Genomic DNA, 23,915 nt, shown 5'->3' with positions numbered 1-23,915 from the left:
TTGGTTTCAAATCTGGGATTGTCATTTCCTACGCAAACACAGAGCATTAAAATGATTCTCTGCTTGACCACTTGTAGCAGATGTGTCAGACTCATGTAGGTCTTGTAAACTGACAGTGCTAATGGAACTCTGACTCCTACTGGCCAGCCCACCCATTGTATTCTGCTAGTTGACATCAGACTTGACTTAATGGGGAGTTTCCTTACTGTCCTTATGGTCGATGTACCTGTACAGGCAGGCGCACTGCTAGGGATATGTTTCTTATTGTGATGCACTCTTAGAATTAACAGTGCAGTGAGACTGTGTCTCAGGTTGAGGGCTCACTTTGATTAGATAAGCCAACTGTTTGTGAATTGTTGCATTTAAAAGAATTTGGGGTCTCAACTGCTGTGAAACTCTCCAAAGTCTCTGAACACCATCACAGAAGATATGAGGAAACGTGTATCATGTACCACACTGTCTTAAAGGTTATTGGAGGGCAGACATTCTGCTTATGATCATTCTGTGCAGTAAGGTATAATCAACTTGTTGCTGTATTTTATAAGAAAGTACTTCAGTTTGTGCAGGAGCTTTATTAAGAAGCGTGCTTGCCTCCTTCTGTTTTTTGTCATCAAATGCACTATCCCCTCCAGAGTGAGTGACTTCCCATTGTACCAAAGTAATCAGATATGCAATAATTAACTCTAGCAGTAAGTCAGTGGTCTTGCAGAGAAAGATTAAAGTGATGCTGCACTCTCTGTAAGGAGGCAGATTCTCTCCAGTGGCAAATCATATATTTGGTTCAATAACTGGATCTAATCTATGCTGAGGCGAAGGTGGCAGAGGGAAATGTTTTACTCTACTTGTCACTATCAGTTGTGTTCCGTAGAGCTGATGTCCATCTTGTGATGGAATATTATAGGACTCTATTGAGAAACCTTATTGTTTATCCCCATCTTTCACCTTCATAAACTTGAATTCATTCAAAATACTTGCTATGAATTAGGATATAGGCAAGTCCTATTCACCTATCACCTTCTCACGTATCTTAATGGGCTCCTGGTCTAGCGACCTTGTTTTCAAATCCCTCCATGGCCTCGCCACCCTCTTCCCCTCAACCTCCCCCAGCCCGACAATCCTCGAAGTTCTCTGCATTCCTCCAATTTTTGGAGGATCTTGCGCATCTCGTTGATTCATTATTGATGGCTAGGCCTTTAGTGACCTAGGCCCTAAATTCTGGAATTCACTCTCTAAACTTCCCCTTCTCTCATCTTCTTTCTCATCCTTTTTTTAAGGTGTTCTTTAAAACCTATCTCCACTTGATCTTTTATTGCTTCCTGTGGCTCAGTGTCCAACTTTATTTGATAACACTTTTACAAAGTGCCTTAGGATGTTTTACTGTGAAAGGTACTATATCAATACAAGTTGTTGATGTGGACTACATGGAGTCGAAGGGTTGGAATACCAGTGGACTTTATATAGTTATACTGTCCTCCAGACTAAAGAAGTGTTCAAAATCATGAGGGGTGTAGACAGAGAGTAACTGTTCCCATTGGCAGAAGGGTCAAGAACCAGTGGACACTGATTTAAGGTGAATGGCAAAAGAAGCACAGGCAACATGAGGAAAAACCTTTTTATGTGGCAAGTGTATAGGATCTGTTATGCATTGCTTGAGAGTGTGGTGGAGGTACATTCAGTCATAACTTTTAAAAGGGTATTGAATAATTATCTGAAAAGAGAAAATTTACAAGGCTACGGGAGTGGGACAGCTGCATTGTTCTTGCAGAGAGCTGGCACAGGCATGATGAGCTAATTGGCTTCCTTCTGTGCAGTAACCATTCTATGATTCTATAAAGGGTTCAATCCACTACACAATTATGATCTGAATAGAATTACACAAACTGTTGCCACTTGACTAAAGCACAATGTTTACGACACAAACTGTTGCCACTTGACTAAAGCACAATGTTTACGCAAGGGTCACAAGAATGTCTTTAGGTATTTTCCTTTGCCTTATATGCAGACATCTTTGCCTTATATGCAGAATCATAAACTTAGGTCAACTATGACTTGTTGAACTAAGTTTTCTGTGTTGCCATGAAGGTCTGTGATTTTGCCATTGGTCCGTCTGTTCTCCCAGCTAGTGCAGAATTAAAGTAAAAAAGGATTGGGATGGGCATGGATATTGTAAGCAAGGAAAAATTGTACGTTAGTTTTAGTTATATATATTTTATGAACGTCCTCTCTTTCAGAGATCTCTTTTCGGGTGTGGCAATGTGGAGGCATCCTTGAAATCATTCCCTGTAGCCGGGTAGGCCATGTATTCCGCAAGCAGCATCCGTATACGTTTCCTGGAGGCAGTGGTACTGTTTTTGCAAGGTAAATATTTCTGACATTTAAAATTTACAGCCTTGTTTTCAAATCTTCCTTAGGTCTTTCTCCAACCACCCACCCCCACCCTCCACTGTCTGTAACCTCCTCTGATCCTGCAATCCTCAGAGATTCCTGTGCTCCTCCAATTCTGGTTTCTTGCTAGGGTAACCAGCTGTCCAGACCCTCCAGGATTGATCTGGAGTCTCTGGGAATTCAAGATCAATCATTTGTTCACAAGAGCAAGATTGTAGGAGCATAAAACATTGTGTTAGTTTTTATTTTCTTTGGGAAAATCTCATTTTAGCTGTAAAAATACTGGAGATATGAAAAAAAAATGACTGAGCAGGGCATTGGAGGTGCAAGGTCCTGAGTTGAGACCTTCAAGAATATAACCACCTTGAGTTGGCAACCCTATTTCTTGCACATCCCTCATTTTCATTACCTCGCCATTGGCAGTGTGTCTTCAGCAGCCAAAGCTCTGAACTTTAGATAAAAGCAAAAAACTGCAGATGCTGGAAATCCAAAACAAAAATAAAAATAATACCTGGAAAAACTCAGCAGGTCTGGCAGCATCTGCGGAGAGGAACAGTTAACGTTTCAAGTCCATATGACTCTTCAACAGAACTAAGTAAAAATAGAAGAGAGATGAAATATAAGCTGGATTAAAGGTGGGGGGGACAAATAGAGCTGGATAGAGGGCCAGTGATAGATGGAGATAGCCAAAGGATGTCATAGACAAAAGGACAAAGAGGTGTTGAAGGTGGTGATATTATCTAAGGAATGTGCTAATTAAGGGTAGAAAGCAGGACAAGCAAGGTACAGATAGCCCTAGTGGGGGTGGGGTGAAGGAATCGAAATAGGCTAAAAGGTAGAGATAAAACAATAGATGGAAATACATTTAAAAGTAATAGAAATAGGTGGGAAAAGAAAAATCTATATAAATTATTGGAAAAAAAGGGAGGGGATCGGAAAGAGAGTGGGGATGGAGCAGAGAGTTCATGATCTAAAATTGTTGAACTCAATATTCAGTTCGGAAGGCTGTAAAGTGCCTAGTTGGAAGATGAGGTGCTGTTCCTCCAGTTTGCGTTGAGCTTCACTGGAGCAATGCAGCAGGCCAAGGACAGACATGTGGGCATGAGAGCAGGGTGGAGTGTTAAAATGACAAGCAACAGGGAGGTCTGGGTCATGCTTTGGGACAGACCAAAGGTGTTCTGCAAAGCGGTCACCCAGTCTGCGCTTGGTCTCTCCAATGTAGAGGAAACTGCATTGGGAGCAACGAATGCAGTAGACTAAATTGAGGGAAGTGCAAGTGAAATGCTGCTTCACTTGAAAGGAGTGTTTGGGCCCTTGGACAGTGAAGAGAGGGGAAGTAAAGGGGCAGGTGTTGCACCTTCTGCGGTTACATGGCAAGGTGCCGTGGGAGGGGGTTGACGTAGAGGGGGTGAAGGAGGAGTGGACCAGGGTGTCCTGGAGGGAATGATCCCTGTGGAATGCTGCCAATGGGGGTGAAGGGAAGATGTGTTTGGTGGTGGCATCATGCTGGAGTTGGCGGAAATGGCAGAGGATGATCTTTTGAATGCAGAGGCTGGTGGGGTGATAAGTGAGGACAAGGGGGACCCTATCATGTTTCAGGGAGGGAGAGGAAGGTGTGAGGGCGGATGCGCGGGAGATGGGCCGGACATGGTTGAGGGCCCTGTCAACCACCATGGGTGGAAAACCTCGGTTAAGGAAGAAGGAAGACATGTCAGAGGAACTGTTTTTGAAAGTGGCATCATCAGAACAGATGCGACGGAGGCGAAGGAACTGGGAGAATGGGATGGAGTCCTTACAGGAAGCGGGGTGTGACGAGCTGTAGTCAAGGTAGCTGTGGGAGTCGGTAGGCTTGTAATGGATATTGGTGGACAGTCTATCACAAGAAATTAAGACAGAGAGGTCAACGAAGGGAAGTGTCGGAGATGGACCATGTGAAAATGATGGAGGGGTGGAAACTGGAAGCAAAATTAATACATTTTCCAGGTCCAGATGAGAGCATGAAGCAGCACCGAAGCAATCATCGATGTACCGGCGAAAGAGTTGTGGGAGGGGACCGGAGTAGGACTGGAACAAGGAATGTTCCACATACCCCATAAAGATACAGGCATAACTGGGGCCCATGCGGGTACCCATAACCACACCTTTTATTTGGAGGAAGTGAGAGGAGTTTAAGGAGAAATTGTTCAGTGTGAGAACAACCTCAGCCAGATGGAGGAGAGTAGTGGTGGATGGGGATTGTTCGGGCCTCTGTTCGGGGAAGAAGCGGAGAGCCATCAGACCATCCCGGTGGGGGATGGAGGTGTAGAGGGATTGGACGTCCATGGTGAAGAGGATGCAGTCAGAGCCAGGGAACTGGAAATTGTTGATATGATGTAGGGTGTCAGAGGAATCACAGATGTAGGTGGGAAGGGACTGGACAAGGGGAGAGAGAATGGAGCAAGATAGCAAGAAATGAGTTCCGTGGGACAGGAACAGGCTGACACGATCGGTCTGCCGGGACAGTCCTGTTTGTGGATTTTGGGTAGGAGGTAGAAGCGGGCCATCTGAGGTTGGGAGACTATCAGGTTGGAAGCTGTGGAAGGAAGATCTCCAGAGGAGATGAGGTCAGTAACAGTCCTGGAAACAATGGCTTGATGTTCAGTGGTGGGGTCATGGTCCAGGGAGAGGTAGGAGGAAGTGTCTGTGTGTTGACGCTCAGCCTCTGCGAGATAGAGCAGCATTTCACTTGCACTTCCCTCAGTTTAGTCTACTGCATTCTTTGCTCCCAATGCGGTTTCCTCTACATTGGAGAGACCAAGCGCAGACTGGGTAACCGCTTTGCAGAACATCTTTGGTCTGTCCCAGAGCATGTCCCAGACCTCCGTGTCGCTTGCCATTTCAACACTCCACCCTGCTCTCATGCCCACATGTCTGTCCTTGGCCTGCTGCATTGCTCCAGTGAAGTTCAACGCAAACTGGAGGAACAGCACCTCATCTTCCGACTAGGCACTTTATCCTTCTGGACTGAATATTGAGTTCAACAATTTTAGATCATGAACTTTCCTCCATCCCCACCCCCTTTCCGATACCCCCCCTTTTTTTTCCAATAATTTATATAGATTTTTCTTTTCCCACCTATTTCCATTATTTTTAAATGTATTTCCATCCATTGTTTTATCTCTACCTTTTAGCCTATTTCGATTCCTTCACCCCACCCCCACTAGGGCTATCTGTACCTTGCTTGTCCTGCTTTCTACCCTTAATTAGCACATTCCTTAGATAATATCACCACCTTCAATACCTCTTTGTCATTTTGTCTATGACATCCTTTGGCTATCTCCATCTATCACTGGCCCTCTATCCAGCTCTGCTTGTCCCACCCCCCTTAAACCAGCTTATATTTCACCTCTCTTCTATTTTTACTTAGTTCTGTTGAAGAGTCATACGGACTTGAAACGTTAACTGTGTTTCTCTCCCCAGATGCTGCTAGACCTGCTGAATTTCTCTGAACTTTAGAATACCTTTGCTAAACCTCTCCACCTCTCCTTTATAATGATGCTTAAAACTTAGCTGTTTAACCAAGTTTTTGGCCACCATTTTGAACATCCAAGCCAAATTTTGTTTGATAACTTCTCCTGTGTAGCACCTTGGGATGTTCTATTATGTTAACGGTTTAATTATGTTAACTAAATGAAGTTTTTTGCTGTTGTTAATATGCTGGCTGCATATCAGGGATGCCGCAGAAGAAATATCTCTATCGGCTGCAGTCTTTGCAGATACTAAAACCAAATGTGATTCATCTAACGGTAATTGACCATTGTCAATTTCACCATTATCTAAGTAGCAATACTTTATGTCCTCACTCAAGATGGATTGTGCCATTGACCAAATTTTTTCCCCAATTTCCAACCTACCCCAGGGCTTGAACACTTCAGAGCAGTCACCAGATACCAAAGACCATTTGATTCCCCAACGGATGTGTCCCTACCGCTTGTGGGTGTGAGACGAGCCTAATTGCCAATTACGGGCCTTCACACCGTGCAATAGTTGGACACATTTCTGTGAAATTCCTCTAATATATTAATGCAGATTTTGGCCAATTTTGAAGTAACATTTGTTACAGCACAGGCATTTCATATGGAGTCATTAAAGCATTGGCTTTGCAAGTATTTTAGAATAGTACAGCAAAGAAGCTGGCAATTCAGCCCATGGTGTCTATGAAAGAGCAATCCAATTAAATCACATTAATGTGCGTTTTTACCCACTTTGGTCATGTAGAATTTTCTTTCTCATGCATATATCCAATCTCTTTTTGAAAGTTAGTATTGAATCTGCTTCCACCACTCTTTCAGGCAGTGCAATCCAGATCATTATGATGCGCTGTGCAAAGAAATTTTCGCATACCTTCCTTCTGGCATTTTTTGTCAATTATCTAAAAATCTATGTCCTACCAGTGGAAACAGTTTCTCCCTATCAACTTTTATCAAAACCCTTATAATTTTGAACATCTATTAATTTAAAATCAAATCTCCCATAATCCTTTCTGCTGTAAGGAGAACAATCCCACCTTCACTAGTCCCATTATGCAACTGAAGTTCCTCATCCCTGATAGCATTCTGGTAAATTTCTTCTGAATCCTTTCCTAAGACCTTGACCTTCTCGAGGGCAATTAGGGATGAACAATAAATGCTGGCCTAGCCAGTGACTCCCACATCCCATGGGATGAATAAACGAATGAATAAATAGATTAAAAAAAACATCCTTACTAAAGCATAATGTCCAGAGTTGGATACAGTAGTCCGGCCGAAGCCTAACCAGTCACACAGCATGACTCCCCAGTAACATAGATACGCATTAGAGTGTGACATAGGTAGCTTTTGGTAATGAAATGTAGGTATGGGCACAATATCAGATTGAAACTTGCAGCTTCAGATAAATTCCTCTACTGAGTTTGGCTGGACCTAAGGAATAAAAAAGGTGCAATTACATTGTTTGGTGTAATCTATAGGCCACTAACGAGTGGGAAAGATATAGAGGAACAAATCTGCAAGGAAATTACAGAGAAATGCAAGAATTATGGATTAATTATAATGGAGGACTATAATTGTCTGAATACAGACTGAGATAATAGTAGTTTAAAGGGCAGAGAAGGGTAAGAGTTCCTAGAATGTGTTCGGGTGCAGTCAAGGTATATTCCCTTGAAGAGGAAAAGTAGGCCAAAGAAATCCAGAGCTCCCGGGATTGCGAAAGAGATAAAGCTTAAAATAAAGAAGAAGTCTGCTTATGACAGACGTCAGGTGAATAGTACAACCGAGAACCAGGCAGAATATAGAAAGTTCAGAGGGGAAGTGGAAAAGCAAAGAGAGAGTATGAAAATATACTGGCAGATAACATAAAAGGGAATTCAAAAGTCTTTTATAGGCATATAAATTGTAAAAGGGTAGGAGAAGGAGGATTGGGTTCAATTAGCAACTGAAAAGGAGATTTATACATGGAGGCAAGGGGCATACTTTGAATACTTTGCATCTGTCTTTACCAAGGAAGAAGATGCCGTGCAGGTTATGGTAAAGATGGGGTAATTCAGACACTTGAAAGGTTTAATGTTGATTAGGGGGCACTACTGGATAGGCTGTCTGCATTTAAAATTGATAAGGCACCAGGACTGGATGAAATGCATCCAAGGATACTGAGGGAAGTGAGAGTGGAAATTGCAGAGGCACTGGCCATAATTTTCCAGTCTTCCTTAGACTCAGGGGTGGTGCTAGAAGACCAGAGAATTGCAACTGTTACATCATTTTTCAAAAAAGGCTGTAAAGATAAGCCCAGCGACTACAGACCAGTCAGTTTAATCTCTGTAGTGGGGAAGCTTTTAGAGATGATAATTTAGGACAAAATTAATAGTCACTTGGGTGAATGCAGGTTAAGTAAGTGTTACACTAACTTTCTGGAGTTTTTTGGTGAGGTAGCAGAGAGGGTTGATGAGGGTAATGCTGTTGTTGTGGCGTACATGGACTTCCAAAAGGCATTTGACAAAGTGCCACACAACAGACTTGTGAGCAGGATTGTAACTAATAGAATGAAAGGGTGGTAGCAACATGGATACAAAATTACCGGAGTGACAGGAATAGAGAGTAGTGGTTAACGGACGTTTTTTGGACTGGAGGAAGTTTTGTAGTGGTGTTCCCCAGGGGTCAGTGTTAGGACCCTTGCTCTTCCTGATATATATTAATGACCTAGACCTAGGTGCACAGGGCACAATTTCAAAATTTGCAGATGGTACGGAACTTGGAAGCAGTGTGAACAGTGAAGAGGATAGTGTAGAACTTCAGAAGGACATTGACAGTTTGGTGGAATGGGCAGACAAGTGACAGATGAAATTTAATGCAGAGAAGTGTGAAGTGATTCAGCCTCATAGGAAAAATGCAGAGAGATAATATAAAATAAAAGGTACAATTCTAAAAGGGGTGCAGGAGCAAAGGGACCTGGGTGTATATGTGCATAAGTAATTGAAGATAGCAGGAAGGTTGAGAGAGCTGTTATTAAAGCATATGGCATTCTGGCTTTATTAATAAGGGAGTAGAATATAAAAGCAAGGAGGTTATGTTAAACTTGTGTAGAACACCAGTTCAGCCTCAACTGGAAAATAGTGTCCAGTTCTGGGCACCATGCTTTAGGAAAGATTTGAAGACATTAGAGAGAGTGCAAAAAAATCATTAAAATGGTTTCAAGGATGAGGAACTTCAGTTTTGTAGATTAATTGGTGAGGTTGGGACAGTTTCCTTGGAGAAAAGAAGACTGATTGGAGATTTGATAGAGATATACAAAATCATGAAGGGTTTGGAGAGATTAGATAGGGAGAAACTATTCCCACTCGTGAAAGGATCGAGAATGAGAGGGTACAGATTTTAGATAATTGACAAAAGAAGCAATTGGGACATAAGGAAAAATCTTTTCATGCAGCAAGTGGTTGGGATCTGGAATGTACTGCCTGAAAGTGTGGTGGAGGCGGATTCAGTCGAGGCATTTAAGAGAGAATTGGATTATTATCTGAAAAGGAAGAATGTGGAGGGCTACAGGGAGTGGCACTAGGTAGATTGCTCCTTTGGAGAACCAGCGTTGACACGACGAGCCAAATGACGACTTCCTGTGCTGTAACCATTCTATGGTTCTGTATTACATTCTCCTAACTTTTAAGACAGAAGTCGATAGATTTATGTTAGGTAAGGTTATCAGTGGTTATGGGGCAAAGGCAGGATAGCGAATTTGAGGTGCAGATTAACCACGAGCTGTCAGAATGTTGGAACAAACATGAGGGGCTGAAAGGCCCACTCCTATTCCTATGTTCTGATGCAAGAACCAAACCAACTGTTCTGCCTCTATAATGTTACTGTGTTGACACAAGTACAGTAATCACGTAACATTGTTCGGGTAGTATGATTGTGCAATAATATTTTTCAATAGTTTCATTAATGTTATCTTCATGTCTTTGATGAAATACTCTTTTTTCTGAGAGCATTCCCAGTAAGGAAATCTAACTGTATGAGATTAATTAGCTATTGGACACTGGACAGGAAATATTAAAGAAATATTTTTTTTTTCTTTTTTAAAAAGAAATACACGCAGGGCAGCTGAGGTCTGGATGGATGAATTCAAAAATTTCTATTATGCAGCAGTGCCTTCAGCTCGTAATGTGCCATTCGGCAAGTAAGTGAGGTTTAACATTCATCTCACATTACTTTGGTTTAATGATTATGTTTTGCTCTGTTCCATTTAAAGATGCAGTATAGGCCCCATTTGTGTAACTTGGTTAGGAGTTGACTGCACTTGAATTCTTAACCCACAGATCTTTGCATCTACATTTTAGCTCATTGATTTCTACAGGACTCAGTTGAGAGGTAAAGATAAAAGCTTCAGTGTGTTGATTGTGTGATAATCTCTAGCAGGTATGAGTGATACTGAGACCTAAGATGCTACAACTTAGTAACCTGATGAAAGGTAAAGATCCCAGGATTTAGTTTTTGAGCTCATAGCATTTGTGAGTCCATTCAGCCCCTCAAGCCTATTCTGCCATATAATTAGATCTGTATGTGAACTCCACCTACCTGCTTTAGATCCATAACATTTAATGTGCTTATCCAACATAAATCCAATTTTGAATTTTTCAAGCGACCATCAGCCTCAACAGCTTTTTAGTGGAGAGGGTTCCACATTTGCATTTGTGGAGCTTGAATTTTAAAGTCATATCCCTTGTTCTGGATTCCCCCACCAGAGGAAATCCTTTTTCTCTATCTACCCTATTAACTCCTTTAATCACCTGAAACATCTTGATTTGATCACCGTTTAATCTTCTGTACTCAAGGGAGTACATTGTTTATGTCACCAGTCCTCAATTTCATCCTTTTTGCTTAATTTTGAGAAATAATTTGACTGGGATAAGTAGCATTAATTGGGGCTCATTGCAACCAGTAGTCACTGATGTGTTAATACATGGATGATGCCGAATCAGGGAACACTGATTTGATGTATTCAGTGAAGGAAGCAATCTGGAATAGTAATTTCCTGGAACTCTAAAAACATATGGTACTCTCATTCAGTCATAGGCCTGACAGTCAGTTCAGCAACAGTAAGATTAATCTGAAGAAGAGGAAGTGGAGGAGGAAAAGAGTAGGAGAAGGAAAACCGATCATCATGAATCAAAAAGGGTTAATGACCCAGCAGATCTCCCAGCTCACACCATTATAATCCCAAAACTGAGTAAGATTTGTGAATAAGGATACCTCAAATACATAAGAACTGCTAGATGCAGAAAAACCATGATCATCTAGTTCCCCTTCTACCATCCTGGTAGTTGCATGTTACAATGATAATCTGGTTCACTAATGTCCTTTAGGGAAGGAAATTTTCTGACCTTGCCCGGTCTGGCCTTTATGTGACTCCAGATCCACAGCAATGCGGTTGACTCTTAACTGCCCTCTGAAATGGCCGAACAAGCTACTCAATTGTATCAAACATACGAACATATGAATTAGGAGCAGGAGTAGGCCACTTGGCCCCTCAAGCCTGCTCTGCCTTCAATAAGATCATGGCTGATCTGATTGTAACCTCAAATGAACATTTCCACCTACCCCTGGTAGCCTTTCACCCCCTTGCTTATCAAGAATCTATCTACCTCTATCTTAAGAATATTCAAAGACTCTGCTTATACCGCCTTTTGAGGAACAGTGTTTCAAGAATTACGACCCCCGAGAGAAAAAAGTCCCATCTCTATCTTTAACGAGTGCCTCCCTAATTTTAAACAGTAACCCCTAGTTCTGGATTCTCCCACAAAAGGAAACATCCTCTCCAAATCCACCCTGTCAAGACCCCTTAGGATCTTATGTTTAGTCAAGTCGCCTCTTAATACAAAAAAGTCAAATAAGAATAAACTGGACAGACCACCTGGCATCAACGTAGGCAACAAAAATGACAAAAACATATCCAGCCCAGTTGACTCTGCAAAGTCCTCCTTACTAACATCAGGACCTGTGCCAAAATTGGGAGAGCCTGACATGGTCATACTCACTGAATCATACCGTACAACTAATGTCTCAGACCCCTCCGTCACCATCCTTGGGTATGTCCTGTACCACTGGCGGGACAGACCCAGCAGAGGTGGCAGGACAGTGGTATGCAGTCACAAGAGAGTGACTCTGGGGTCCTCAACATTGACATTGGACCCCATGAAGTCATGCGGCATTAAATCAGACATGAGCAAGGGAGTTTCCTGCTGATTGTCACCTCCTGCCCTCTTTCAACTGATGAACTAGAACTCCTCCATGTTGAACTTCACATGGCAGAAGCACTGTGGGTAGCAAGGGCTCAGAATGTGCTCTGTGTATGGAACTTCAATGTCTATTACTAAGGGTGGCTGGATAGCACTACTACAGACTGAGCTGCCTGAGCCCTGAAGGACATATATGCCAGACTGGGCCTGCATCAGATGGTGAGGCAACCAACATGAGGGAGAAGCCTACTTGACTTTTTCCTCACGAATTTTCTCTTGCAGATCGTTTCAGTAATGGTAGGGGTGACCACTACACAGTTCTTGTGGAGATGAAATCCCATCTTCTCACTGAGAAGACACTCCACCGTGTTATGTGCCACAACCACTGTTCTAAATGGCATAGATTACGAATTAACCTTGCAGCTCAAAACTGGGTATCCGTGAGGTGCTGTAGGCAATTAGCAACAGCACAACTGAATTCATAATCTGTAACCTAATAGCCCAACATATCCCTCACTCTGCCATTACCATCAAACCAGAATGTCAACCCTGGTTCAGTGCAGAGTGTAGAAGAGTACGCCAGGAGCAGCACCAGACACACTTTAAAATGAGGTGCCAACCTGGTAAAGCTGCAGCACAGGGCAAGATGCATGCTTAGTGGCAGAAGATGCGATAGAACTAAAATGATCCCATAATCAGCAGATTAGATCCTGCCACATCTGGTCATGAATGGTGAGGACAATTCCAGAAACATCTCCATCCTCAATGAGGAGGGAGCCCAGCACATCTGTGCAAAGGACAAGGCTAGAGCATTTGCAACTGTTTTCAGCCAGAAGTGCTGAGTGGGTGTTCCAATTCTGCCACCTCCTGGAGTCTCCAGCATTACACATGCCTGATTTCACCCAATTTGATTCCCATCACGTGATATTAAGAAAAGGCTGAGTGCACAAGATACAGCAGAGGCTATGGGCCTTGATAGCATCCTGGCAGTAATACTGAAGACCTGTTCCCTAGAACTAGTCACACTCTAACCAAGCTATTCCATTACAGCTACAAAACTGGTATCTGAGGAGGCAAAGGCATAGTAGTATTGTCAGTGGACGAGTAATCCAGAAACCCAGGGTCTCTGGGGACCTGAGTTCAAATTCCACCACAGAATTTGAAATCTGGAATTAAAAGTCTAATGACTCACTAACATCTGGGGATGAACTGTCCTGCCCATCTCATCAGTGCCCATCTCCAAGAGTGGCTTGGTAGCACCACTGCTGACTGAGTTGGCTGAGTCCTAAAGGATATAGCTGCTAAACTTGCCATGCAGCAGGTGATGAGGGAGCCAACAAGAGGGAAAAATATTCTTGACCTCATCCTCACCAATCTGCCTGCTGCAGATGCATCTGTCCATGACATCATCGGTAGGAGGGACCGCACACTCCTTTTGGAGACGAAGCCCAGTCTTCACATTAAGGGTACCCTCCATTGTGTTACTACCACTGTGCTAAATGGGATAGATTTTTGAACAGATCTAGCAACTCAAGACTGGGCATCCATGAGGCGCTGTGGGCCATCAGCAGCAGCAGAATTGTACTCAACCACAATCTGTAATCTCTTGGCTCATTATATCCCTACTCTACCATTACCACCTAGCCAAGGGATCAACCTGGTTCAATGAAGAGCGCAGGAGAGTATGCCAGGAGCAGCACCAGGCATGAATAAAAATGAGGTGTCGACCTGGTGAAGCTACAATTCAGGACTGCTTGCGTGACAAAAGTGTAAGCAGCATGCGATAGAGGTAAGCGATCCCACAACCAATGGATCAGATCTTAAGCTTTGCAGTCCTGCCACATCTAGTCATGAATGATGGTGGACAATTAAGCAACTCACTGGAGGAAGAGGCTCCACAAATGGGGGAACCCAGCACATCGGTACAAAAGATAAGGCTGAAGGATTTGCAAAAATCTTCAGCTGGAAGTGCCGAGTGGATGATCCATCTTGGCCTCTTCTAAAAGTCCCCAGCATCACAGATGCCTGATGCCACATTTCAGCCAATTCTATTCACTTCATGTGATATCAAGAAACGGCTGAAGACAGTGGATACTGCAAAGGCTATGGGCCCTGACAATATTCTGGCAATAGTACTGAAGATTTGTGCTCCAGAACTTGCTGTGCCCCTAGCCAAGTTGTTCCAGTACAGCTACAACATTGGCATCTACCTGGCGATGCGGATAATTGCCCAGATATGTCCAATCCACATTAAGCAGGACAAATCCAACCCAGTCAATTACCGCCCCATCAGTCTACTCTCGATCATGAGTAAAGTGATGGAAGGGGTCATCAAGTGCTATCAAGTAGCACTTGCTCAGCAAAAACCTGCTCACTGATGCCCAGTTTTTGTTCTGCTAGGATCACTCAGCTCTTGACCTCATTACAGCCTTGGTTCAAACATTGTCAAAAGAGCTGAACTCCAGAGGTAAGGTGTAGTATATCTCGACTTCCAGAAGGCCTTTGATAAGGTGCTGCACAAAAGATTAGTACACAAAATAAGATCACATGGAGTTAGGGGTAATATATTAGCTTGGATAGAGGATTGGCTAACCAACAGAAAGCAGAGAGTTGGGATAAATGGGTCTTTTACTGGATGGCAAGCTGTAACTAGTGGGGTGCCACAGGGTTTGGTCCTTGGGCCCCAACTATTTACAATCTATATTAATGACCTGGATTCAGGGGTAGAAGGTACTATAGCTAAATTTGCAGATGACACCAAAATAGGTGGGAAAGTAAGTTGCAAGGAAGAAATAAGAAATTTACAAATGGATATGGACAGATTAGGTAAATGGGCCAAAATCTGGCAGATAGTTTAATGTGGATAAGTGTGAGGTTATTCATTTTGGTTGGAAGAATAAAAAAGCGACTTATTATTTAAATGGAGAGAAACTTCAGAACGCTTCAGTGCAGAGGGATCTGGGTGTCATGCATGAATAGCTGAAAGCTAGTATGCAGGTACAGCAGGTAATAAGGAAGGCAAATGGAATTTTGGCATTTTTTGCTAAAGGAATAGAGTATAAAAATAGGGAAGTGTTGTTGCAACTGTACAAGGCATTGGTGATACCCCACCTGGAGTACTGTGCACAGTTTTGGTCCCCTTGAGGAAGGATGTAGTTGCACTGGAGGTGGTACAGAGGAGGTACACTAGATTGATTCCAGAGATGCGGGGCTTGTCTTATGAGGAGAGATTGAGCAGTTTAGGCCTATACTCGCAAGAGTTTAGAAGGATGAGAGGAGACCTAATTGAGGTATATAAGAAGCTAAAGGGAATAGACAAAGTAGACATGGAGCGGATGTTTCCCCTTGTGGAGCATTCTAGAATGAGAGGCCATAGTTTTAGGCTACGATGTGGTAGATTTAAATTGAAGATGAGGAGGAATTACTTTTCTCAAAGGGTCGTGAATCTGTGGAATTCACTACCTCAGAATGCATCGGATGCCAGGATGCTGAATAAGTTTAAGGAGGAGATAGACAGATTTTTAATTAGTAATGGATTGAAAGGTTATGGGGAGAGGGCGGGAAATTGGAGTTGAGGCCAAAATGAGATCAGCCATGATTGTAATGAATGGTGGGGCAGGCTTGAGAGGCTGAATTGCCTATTCCTGCTCCTAGTTCTTATGTTCTTGTGAGAGTGACTGTCCTTGACATCAAGGCAGCATTTGACCGAGTGTGGCATCAAAGAGCCCTAGCAAAATTGAAGTTGGTGGGAATCGGGGAAAAATGCTCCACTGTTTGGAGTCATACCTACCACAAAGGAGAGTAGTTGTGGTTGTTGGAGGTCAATCATCTCAGTTCCGGGACATCACTGCAGGAGTTCCTCAGGGTAGTATCTTCGACCCAACTATCTTCAGCTGCTTTATCAATAACCTTCCTTCCATCATAAGGTCAGAAGTGGGGATGTTCACTGATGAATTCACAATGTTCAGCACCATTCAGAATCCTCAGATACTGAAGCAGTCCATGTCCAAATGCAGTAAGACCTGGACAATATCCAGGCTTGGGCTGACAAATGGCAAGTAACATTTGTGCCACACAAGTGTCAAGCAATGACCATCTCTAACAAAAGAGAATCTAATCATCGATCCTTGACATTCACTGGCATTACCATCATTGAGTCGCCCATTATCAACATCCTGGGGATTACCATTGATCAGAAACTAACTGGTGTAGCCATAAAAATACTGTGGCTACAAGCGCAGGTCAGAGGCTAGAAATTCTGCAGCAAGTAACTCATCTCCTGACTCCTCAAAGCCTGTCCACCATCTACAAGGCACAAGTCAGGAGTGATTGAATAATCCCCACTTGACTGGATGAGTGAATCTTCAATACTCAAGAAGTTGATACCATTCAGGACAAAGCAGCCTGCTTGATTAGCACCCCGTCCACAAACATTCACTTCTTTCACCGCCGATGCACGTTGGCAACAGTGTGTACCATCTACAAGATGCACTGCAGGAACTCATCAAGGCTCCTTAGGCAGCACCTTCCAAACTCATAACCACTACCATCTAGAAGGACAAGGGCAGCAGATGCATGGGAACAGTTCCCCTACAAGCCACACACCATCCTGACTTGGAAATATATCGCCATTTCTTCACTGTCGCTGGGTCAAAATCCTGGAATTCCCTTCCTAACAGCACTATGGGTGTACCTACATCACATGGGCTGCAGTGGTTCAAGAAGGCAGTTCACCACCGCCCTCTTAAGGGCAGTAAATGCTAGCTATACAGTGAGGCCCACATCCCATGAAAGAATGAAAAGGAAATCTAGCTAACAATGTAGAAACTTGCCCAGATATGTCCTGTCCAGCAGTAGTTGGACAAATTCACTTCAACCAATTACCACCCCACAGTCTACCCTTGATCATCATCAAAATGATGGAAGGTGTCATCAACAGTGCTACAAGCAGCACTTACTCAGCAACAATCTTTTCACTGATGTTCAGTTTCTGTTCTGCCAGGACCTCTTGGCTCAGAGCTCACAATTGTCTTTTGAAAGTCCATGTGCACTGCATCAACAGCAGTACCCTCATCAATCCTCTCTGTTACCTCTTCAAAAAACTCCAAGTTAGTTAAACATAGTTACCTCTTTTGAAATCCATGCTGGCTCTTCCTAATCAACCCACATTTTTCCATGTGACTACTAATTCTATCCTGAATCATTTTCTCTAGAAGCTTGCCCACCACTGAAGTTAAACTGACTGGTCTGTAATTGCTGGGCTTATCCTTGCAACCTTTTTTGAACAAGTAATGTATGCAATTCTCCAGTTCTCTGGCACCTCCCTGAGTCTAGGGAAGAATGAAAGATTATGGCCAATGCTCCTGCAATTTCCACTTCCTTCAATATCCTTAGATGCATCTTACCCGGTGCTGGTGCCTTGTCAACCTTAAGTACCAACACTTTATCCAATATTTCTTATCAATTTTGAACCCTTCATTAAAGCCTTGATCCAAACATAGACAAAAGAGCTGAATTCCAGAAGTGAGGTAACACTGACTGTCTTTGACATCAAGGCAGCATTTGACAAAATGTGGCATTAAGGAGCCCTAGAAATTTTGAAGTTAATGAGAACCAAGCAGGAAACTGTATACTGGCTAGAGTCATACCTAGCACACAAGAAGATTGTTGTGGTTTCTGGAGGCCAATCATACCAACACCAAAATATTGTGCCCTGGATCCAACCATCTTCAGCTGTTTTATCAATGATCTTCACTCCTCCATAAGATTGTAAGTAAGGATGTTCACTGATGATTGCTCAGTACCATTGCGTGTTCTATATACTGATGAGTGTTCAGTACCTTTCACAGTTCCTCACATAATGAAGCAATCTATGCCCCCATGCAGCAAGACCTGGACAACATTCTGGCTTGGGCTGATAAATGGCAAGTAAGATTTCTACCACACAAGTACCAGGCAATAACCATGTCCAACAAGAGAGAATCTAACCATCACCCCTTGACATTCTGTGACATTACCATTGATGAATCCCTCACCATCGACATCCGGGGGGTCATAATTAACCAGAAACTTAACCTGACTAGCCATATAAATACTGTGTCTACAAAAGCAGGTCAGAGGCTGGGTATTCTGCAATGAGTGCATCACCTCCTGACTCCCTAAGCCTTTCCACCATCTCCATCTTCAAGGCACAAGTCAAAACATCACCACCCTCAAATACCCCTCCACGTTTCATCATCCTGACTTGGAACTGTATTGCCATTTCTTCATTGTTGCTGGATCAAAAACTTGGAATACCCTTCCTAACAGCACTGTGGGCATTCCTACACCACATGGAATGCAGTAGTTCAAGAAGGCACATCACCACCATGTTCACAAGGGCAATTAGGGCTGGGCAATAAATGCTGGCTTGTCAACGATGCCCACATCCCATGAACAAATAGAAAAATTGTCACAGAGCTGTTGACTAATCATAGCAATCAGTCTCTATCAATTAGTCTACAACAAATCCAGACATAAGGCAAAGAAACCTCTAATAGTGGAGGTTCAAAGTCACTTCTGCCCAACAATGTTCAGGGTTGTGTAAATTATTTCAATTTTCCTTTTTTTGTATGATCTGTAACAAAGGTCCAAATAACTTGCAAGTTTGAGTTATTGAAGAATACTGGATTGTGTTATTGGAAGTATGTTTTCTTCATTAAAAAATGATGTCTTTTGAATCTGATTTTCTGGTGCAGTACTGAAGGAATACTGCACTGTCGGAGGTGTCATCTTTCAGATGAGATGTTAAACTGAAACCTGCTCTATTCCTTTGGATGGATGGAAAAGATCCCATGGGCACTACTTGAAGATGATCAGGGGAATTGTCCCTGGTATCCTGAACAATATTTATCCTTGAACCAGCATCACTAAAGCAGATTATCTGAAGATCATCACATTGCTGTTTGTGGGAGCTTGTAGTACTTAGCTTGGCTGCCATATTTCCTACATTACAATGTGACTGCATTTTCAAAGTACTTAATGACACTTTGGGGGTTTCTGAGGCTGTGAAAGGCGCTATATAAATGTAAGTTCTTTTCTTTCTTGCACAGCATTCAGAGCAGATTAGAACTGAAGAAGAAACTGGCTTGTAAACCATTTAAGTGGTACTTGGAAAATGTTTATCCTGAGCTAAGGTAGGTTACTCATCCAGTTCTGATTTCCCAATTGCTGAAATTTATGAGTCCCTATTGTTTGTTATATTTCTGTATGGTAAAGAGCTTTGAGTAAGTTTCAATTGTTTAACCTGCACAGTTCTCAGAAACTCCTTCTCGCAACACTTGTAAAGGAGAATGCAAAGCTCATTTTATGGAACAGGTTTTCTGACTGAGGTCTTGAGTAATGCAACATCTGCTTACTTTCCAGAGACTTTCAAATTAGCAACCAAACTTTTCATCTTGTATCCATTGGAGTTTAGAAGATTGAGAGGTGATCTTATTGAAACATATAAAATCCTGAGAGGACTTGACAGGGTGGATGCTGAGAGGATACTTCCCTTTGTGGGAAAGACAGACACACAGTTTAAAAATAAGGGGTCTCCCATTTAGGACGGAGATGAGAAGAAATTTTTTCTCTGATGGTCGTGAGTCTTTGGAACTCGCTTCCCCAGAGAGTATTGGACGGACTGTCATTGAATATTTTTAAGGCAGAGGTAGATAGATTCTTGACTAACAAGGGAGTCAAAGGTTATCAGGGCTAGGCAGAAGTGGAGTTAAGGCATCAGTCAGATCAGCCATGATCTTATCAAATGGCGGAGCAGACTTGAGGGGTCAAATGGCCTACTCCTGCTCCTAATTCATATGTTCTGAGAGGTGCATGCTATATTTTTCCCAACTGCAATCCCCACCATATATTCCAGGTGTTGATGTGAATGTGATTTTCCCACTATACACGATGGCTGATATAATGGGGTGCCGCTATCACAGAACTCAATTATGAAACAGACTGTGATAGATCATTGATGAATAAAACAAAACTGCATGCAATGCAACCAGCTTTCTTTGTACTAGTCAGTGCTTAGTACAAACTGTAAACCCACGCCACTTAGAAGGGATTAGAAGAGCTTAGGTACATGAAAGATAATTGAATTTGTTTGTTCCTGCATTCAGTGGACCTTAACATGTGAGTAAGCACAGCTGTTTCTGCTTGAACATTTAAGAAGCTATAACCAGCAACTTCAAAATAAAATTAATGAAAAAGTTCACTTTTTGGTTGATACAAGCAGCTGTCCAGTTTAAGTGGTGGGAATTGTAATAACACAGAGTTGCTAACATTCAACCCCTGCCTTCTCTGGTTCACGCGTTTAAGTGGGAGACCTTTGATGGTGGAGTTTACGGAACAGTTTTATTGATGTACAGATCGGATCAGCCTAACTACACAGAGAGAGCAGCTTTTGTATTCCATATCTTTCATGCCCCATTCTCTTTTATACACCATATTTTGCCGACATCAAAGACTCCATAAGACCCCATGATGTATCTATTCCCAAATCCTCGAGGGCAGTCTATTTGCAGTTGTAGTTGTTTACTTCAAAGCTACTTGCCTCAAACAAGCCTTTCTGACTTAACTGCTCTTGAACCCTTTGAAGAGTTGACTTCCTTAATCATAATCTTTCTATACCATGGTTAATAGATCCTTCTACTTATTTATTAACCATAGCCCTAAGCTTGTACCTTAATCACTCAGGATAAACTTCATTACTGTCCCTTATTTCCTTGCCCAAGTACTTCTTGTATATAATGTTCAAACACTAAAAGCAAAAGACAAGCCATGTTTTCATGATATTTCAGCTTCATCCTTATTAGTTTGAAAAATCAGTTGTTCTAAGATATAAAGAAGTTTGATTATTAACTCTTAACCCCCAAGATGTCCATTATCCAACATATGACTTCTCAGGATGCCCAGCAAGAGTTAGTCATTGTGCCCAGCACAAATCGAGTTTCACTGTTTGCCAGTTAGGATGTTAGGAAGACAGGAAAAAAATCCAAGTTTAGGTGCTTTCTGCCAGGCAGTTGCAATGCACAGACAGAGGCTTGACAATAGGTAACCACACCAGCCTCTCTAGAGAATGGTATAAGGAGAAGTAACTGTTAAGCATGTGGGAGGAGTGAAGGAACCAGCATTGGCCATACAGTTGAGAGAAGCATATGGAAAATGCTTCAACTTTATTCTTCATGTCTGTCTATTAACAGAGCCGGTAAGTGAGTTCATGCAAAAGGCATATGGTAATTACTTAGCTCACCTAAGAACAGAAGATGCTGAAAACACTCAGCAAGTTTGGTAGCATCTTTGGAGAAAAAAACAGTAAACGTATCAAGTCAGTGACCTCCCATCAGAATTGGATGATGTTGGAGATGTAACAGATTTTAAGCAAGCACAGAGTCGAAAGACGGGAGAAAGAACAAAATGAAAGGCAAGGCCAGCGATAGGGTAGAAGGCAGGAGAGATTAAATGACAAAAGGAATGATTGTGCAAGGCAAAAGAAATGTGTTAATGGGACAAAAGATAAAAGTGAGCATAGTAGAGGTGTAAAAGGTTACAACAGAACCAGATGCTACTAACCTGCTGAATGTTCTTAGTACTTTCTGTTTTCATTTCAAATTCCCAGCATTTACAGTATTTTTGGTGATTACTTACCTGTTATATGGATAATTTCTTCTTTAAATGTAGTTCCAAAGTTCCTGTTTAAAAAAAACCTTCTTAGTACTTTGTTGTACTTAGTTTTAGCCTGTCACCATATCTGTGTCAGTGTGTACCTTGTTCCATGCAGATGTCACACTTGTGTCTGTGCTTTTTGGTTCCTGTTTTAAAAGAATTGAAGTACTACCTGAGAGTATGGTCTCTGTGGGCCGGGTTTGGGGAGAAAGCAGTAGTGATTGATGATTTCTTTGGCTGATGAGCCACATGGATTACACCACAAACCTAACCAAGCTAGGGCCCTTTGATTGCATAGACTGCAAAGCAGGAACAGAGCCCTAGTAAACCTGAGGAGAAGCTTTGCACCGGTACACCCCATGTGCATGCACAAACACACACATGCATGTATACACATGCATCTATGCATGCAAACACATGTGCTCCTATGCGCTCACATGCACAAACATATGCACACAACTATGGAGATGCTGCACACAGGTACACTGGTCCTGTTTGCAGATATATTCATTTTACCCACAGCAGAAACTTTGTAGTTTGTTCTTATTGCAAACTAGATCCCATTAAGAAGGATATTTTTTCACCTTTACGTATTTTGGATGAGTCACTAACCCAAGGTTCCATCTGCGCTCAGGTGGACATAAAGGACCCCACAGCACTATTCAAAGAGCAGGATAGTTTTTCTTGGTGTCCTGACCAATATTTGTCCCTCTGTCAACAATACTAAAAACAGATAAACTGTTCATTATCATTGTATTTAAGGGAATGTGTATGAGTTGGCTGCCATGTTTCCTATATTATAACAGTGACTACACTTCAAAAAAGTACTTTATTGGCTTCAAAACACCTTGGGATATGCTGAGGTCATGAAAAATGCTTTGTGAATGCAATTTCTTTCTTTGCTGTCATATATAGCTCAGTGTTGTTTTGTTCTTGTATGTATAACCTTCCCAGTTCAGCTTGTTAATGTGCTGTAATAATAATTTTGTCCTTCCCTTTTGTAGGGTCCCTGATCACCAAGATATCGCTTTTGGAGCTTTACAACAAGGTTCCAATTGCCTAGACACACTGGGACATTTTGCGGATGGTGTTGTGGGTGTCTATGAATGTCACAATGCAGGGGGCAACCAGGTGTGCTGTGTTTGTTATTATTCCTGTATGATTATGATATAATTTTTACTTTGAAATGTAATGCATTCCCTTGTTCATACACTTGAGGTGTCTTTACGAGGACCATCTTAACCCATGTTTATTGCCCAAGAGCATTTAGTGTGAGGATTCAAGTCATGTTGAGGCCAAGATTAGGTATGGTTGCCAGGTTCCCCTGGCCTGAAGGACATTAGTTAAAGCAGTTGAGTTTTCGCATTACAACATCTTTCATAATCGCTTTTTTCCATCCCACAAATCGTAAGATTTAATGAATTCATTTTCCTAACTTGCTCTGCTGAGCCTTTTTATATACTGCCTTTGGGATGCAGGTCCACCGTTGTGCTGGGTGGGGTGAGGCATGTGAGAGAATGGTTTATATCAGTCAGTCTTGCCCTGAAACATGTTCAGTTCTCACCTCGTCTCTTTCTGGGTTTATTTCAGGAATGGGCACTAACAAAAGGCAAGTCGGTGAAACACATGGATTTGTGCCTTACTGTGGTAGACCAGGTTGCTGGTTCTCTTATAAAGTTGCAAGGTTGCAGAGACAATGACAGCAGACAGGTAGGTAACGGGTGTTGTAACAGCAGGTTACTGCTTGTTGGATAATTCTTAACCTTTTAATCACAGTTTTGTGAATGTTAGGAACTGTATCATTGTTTCAAAATATTCTTGAGACTTCATATGTAACAATACATGTAGCCCTATTCCTAGGAACTCAAATGTAAAGAACTCCCTCGGCTCGTGAACAGTTGTCTGTCCAGGCTGTTCTCTCTTCCTCAGAGGTAACTAAAGTTCCTACCTAGTGAAGCTTTGTTACCCTTATGATGATTTTAGCAAACATTGTCTAATTCTTACTTTGTTTTAGTATTATCTCCCTACTCCAAAGTTAATTCTTAATTCCAAAGTAAAAAGAGATCTATATCCCTACAGTGCTCTATACTCTTGT

The 23,915-nt window shown here is 42.2% G+C and overlaps 1 protein-coding gene across 3 annotated transcripts in view; it reads left to right on the top strand.

The window, feature by feature from the left end:
- galnt2 (UDP-N-acetyl-alpha-D-galactosamine:polypeptide N-acetylgalactosaminyltransferase 2) overlaps positions 1 to 23,915 on the top strand; it is a 130,486-nt gene that overhangs the window by 104,005 nt on the left and 2,566 nt on the right. For 2 of the 3 annotated variants that reach the window (XM_041188235.1, XM_041188237.1), the window contains 5 exons: positions 2,232 to 2,358; positions 9,976 to 10,068; positions 19,219 to 19,302; positions 22,825 to 22,951; positions 23,411 to 23,530. In XM_041188235.1, coding sequence (XP_041044169.1) covers positions 2,232 to 2,358; positions 9,976 to 10,068; positions 19,219 to 19,302; positions 22,825 to 22,951; positions 23,411 to 23,530 — 551 coding nt within the window. The remainder of the gene's footprint in view (positions 1 to 2,231; positions 2,359 to 9,975; positions 10,069 to 19,218; positions 19,303 to 22,824; positions 22,952 to 23,410; positions 23,531 to 23,915) is intronic. The other variant, XM_041188236.1, reaches the window with a different exon arrangement.

Source organism: Carcharodon carcharias, chromosome 5 (assembly GCF_017639515.1).
Source record: "Carcharodon carcharias isolate sCarCar2 chromosome 5, sCarCar2.pri, whole genome shotgun sequence".
Classification (NCBI taxonomy): domain Eukaryota; kingdom Metazoa; phylum Chordata; class Chondrichthyes; order Lamniformes; family Lamnidae; genus Carcharodon; species Carcharodon carcharias.
This window is presented reverse-complemented; position numbering and strand designations above follow the sequence as displayed.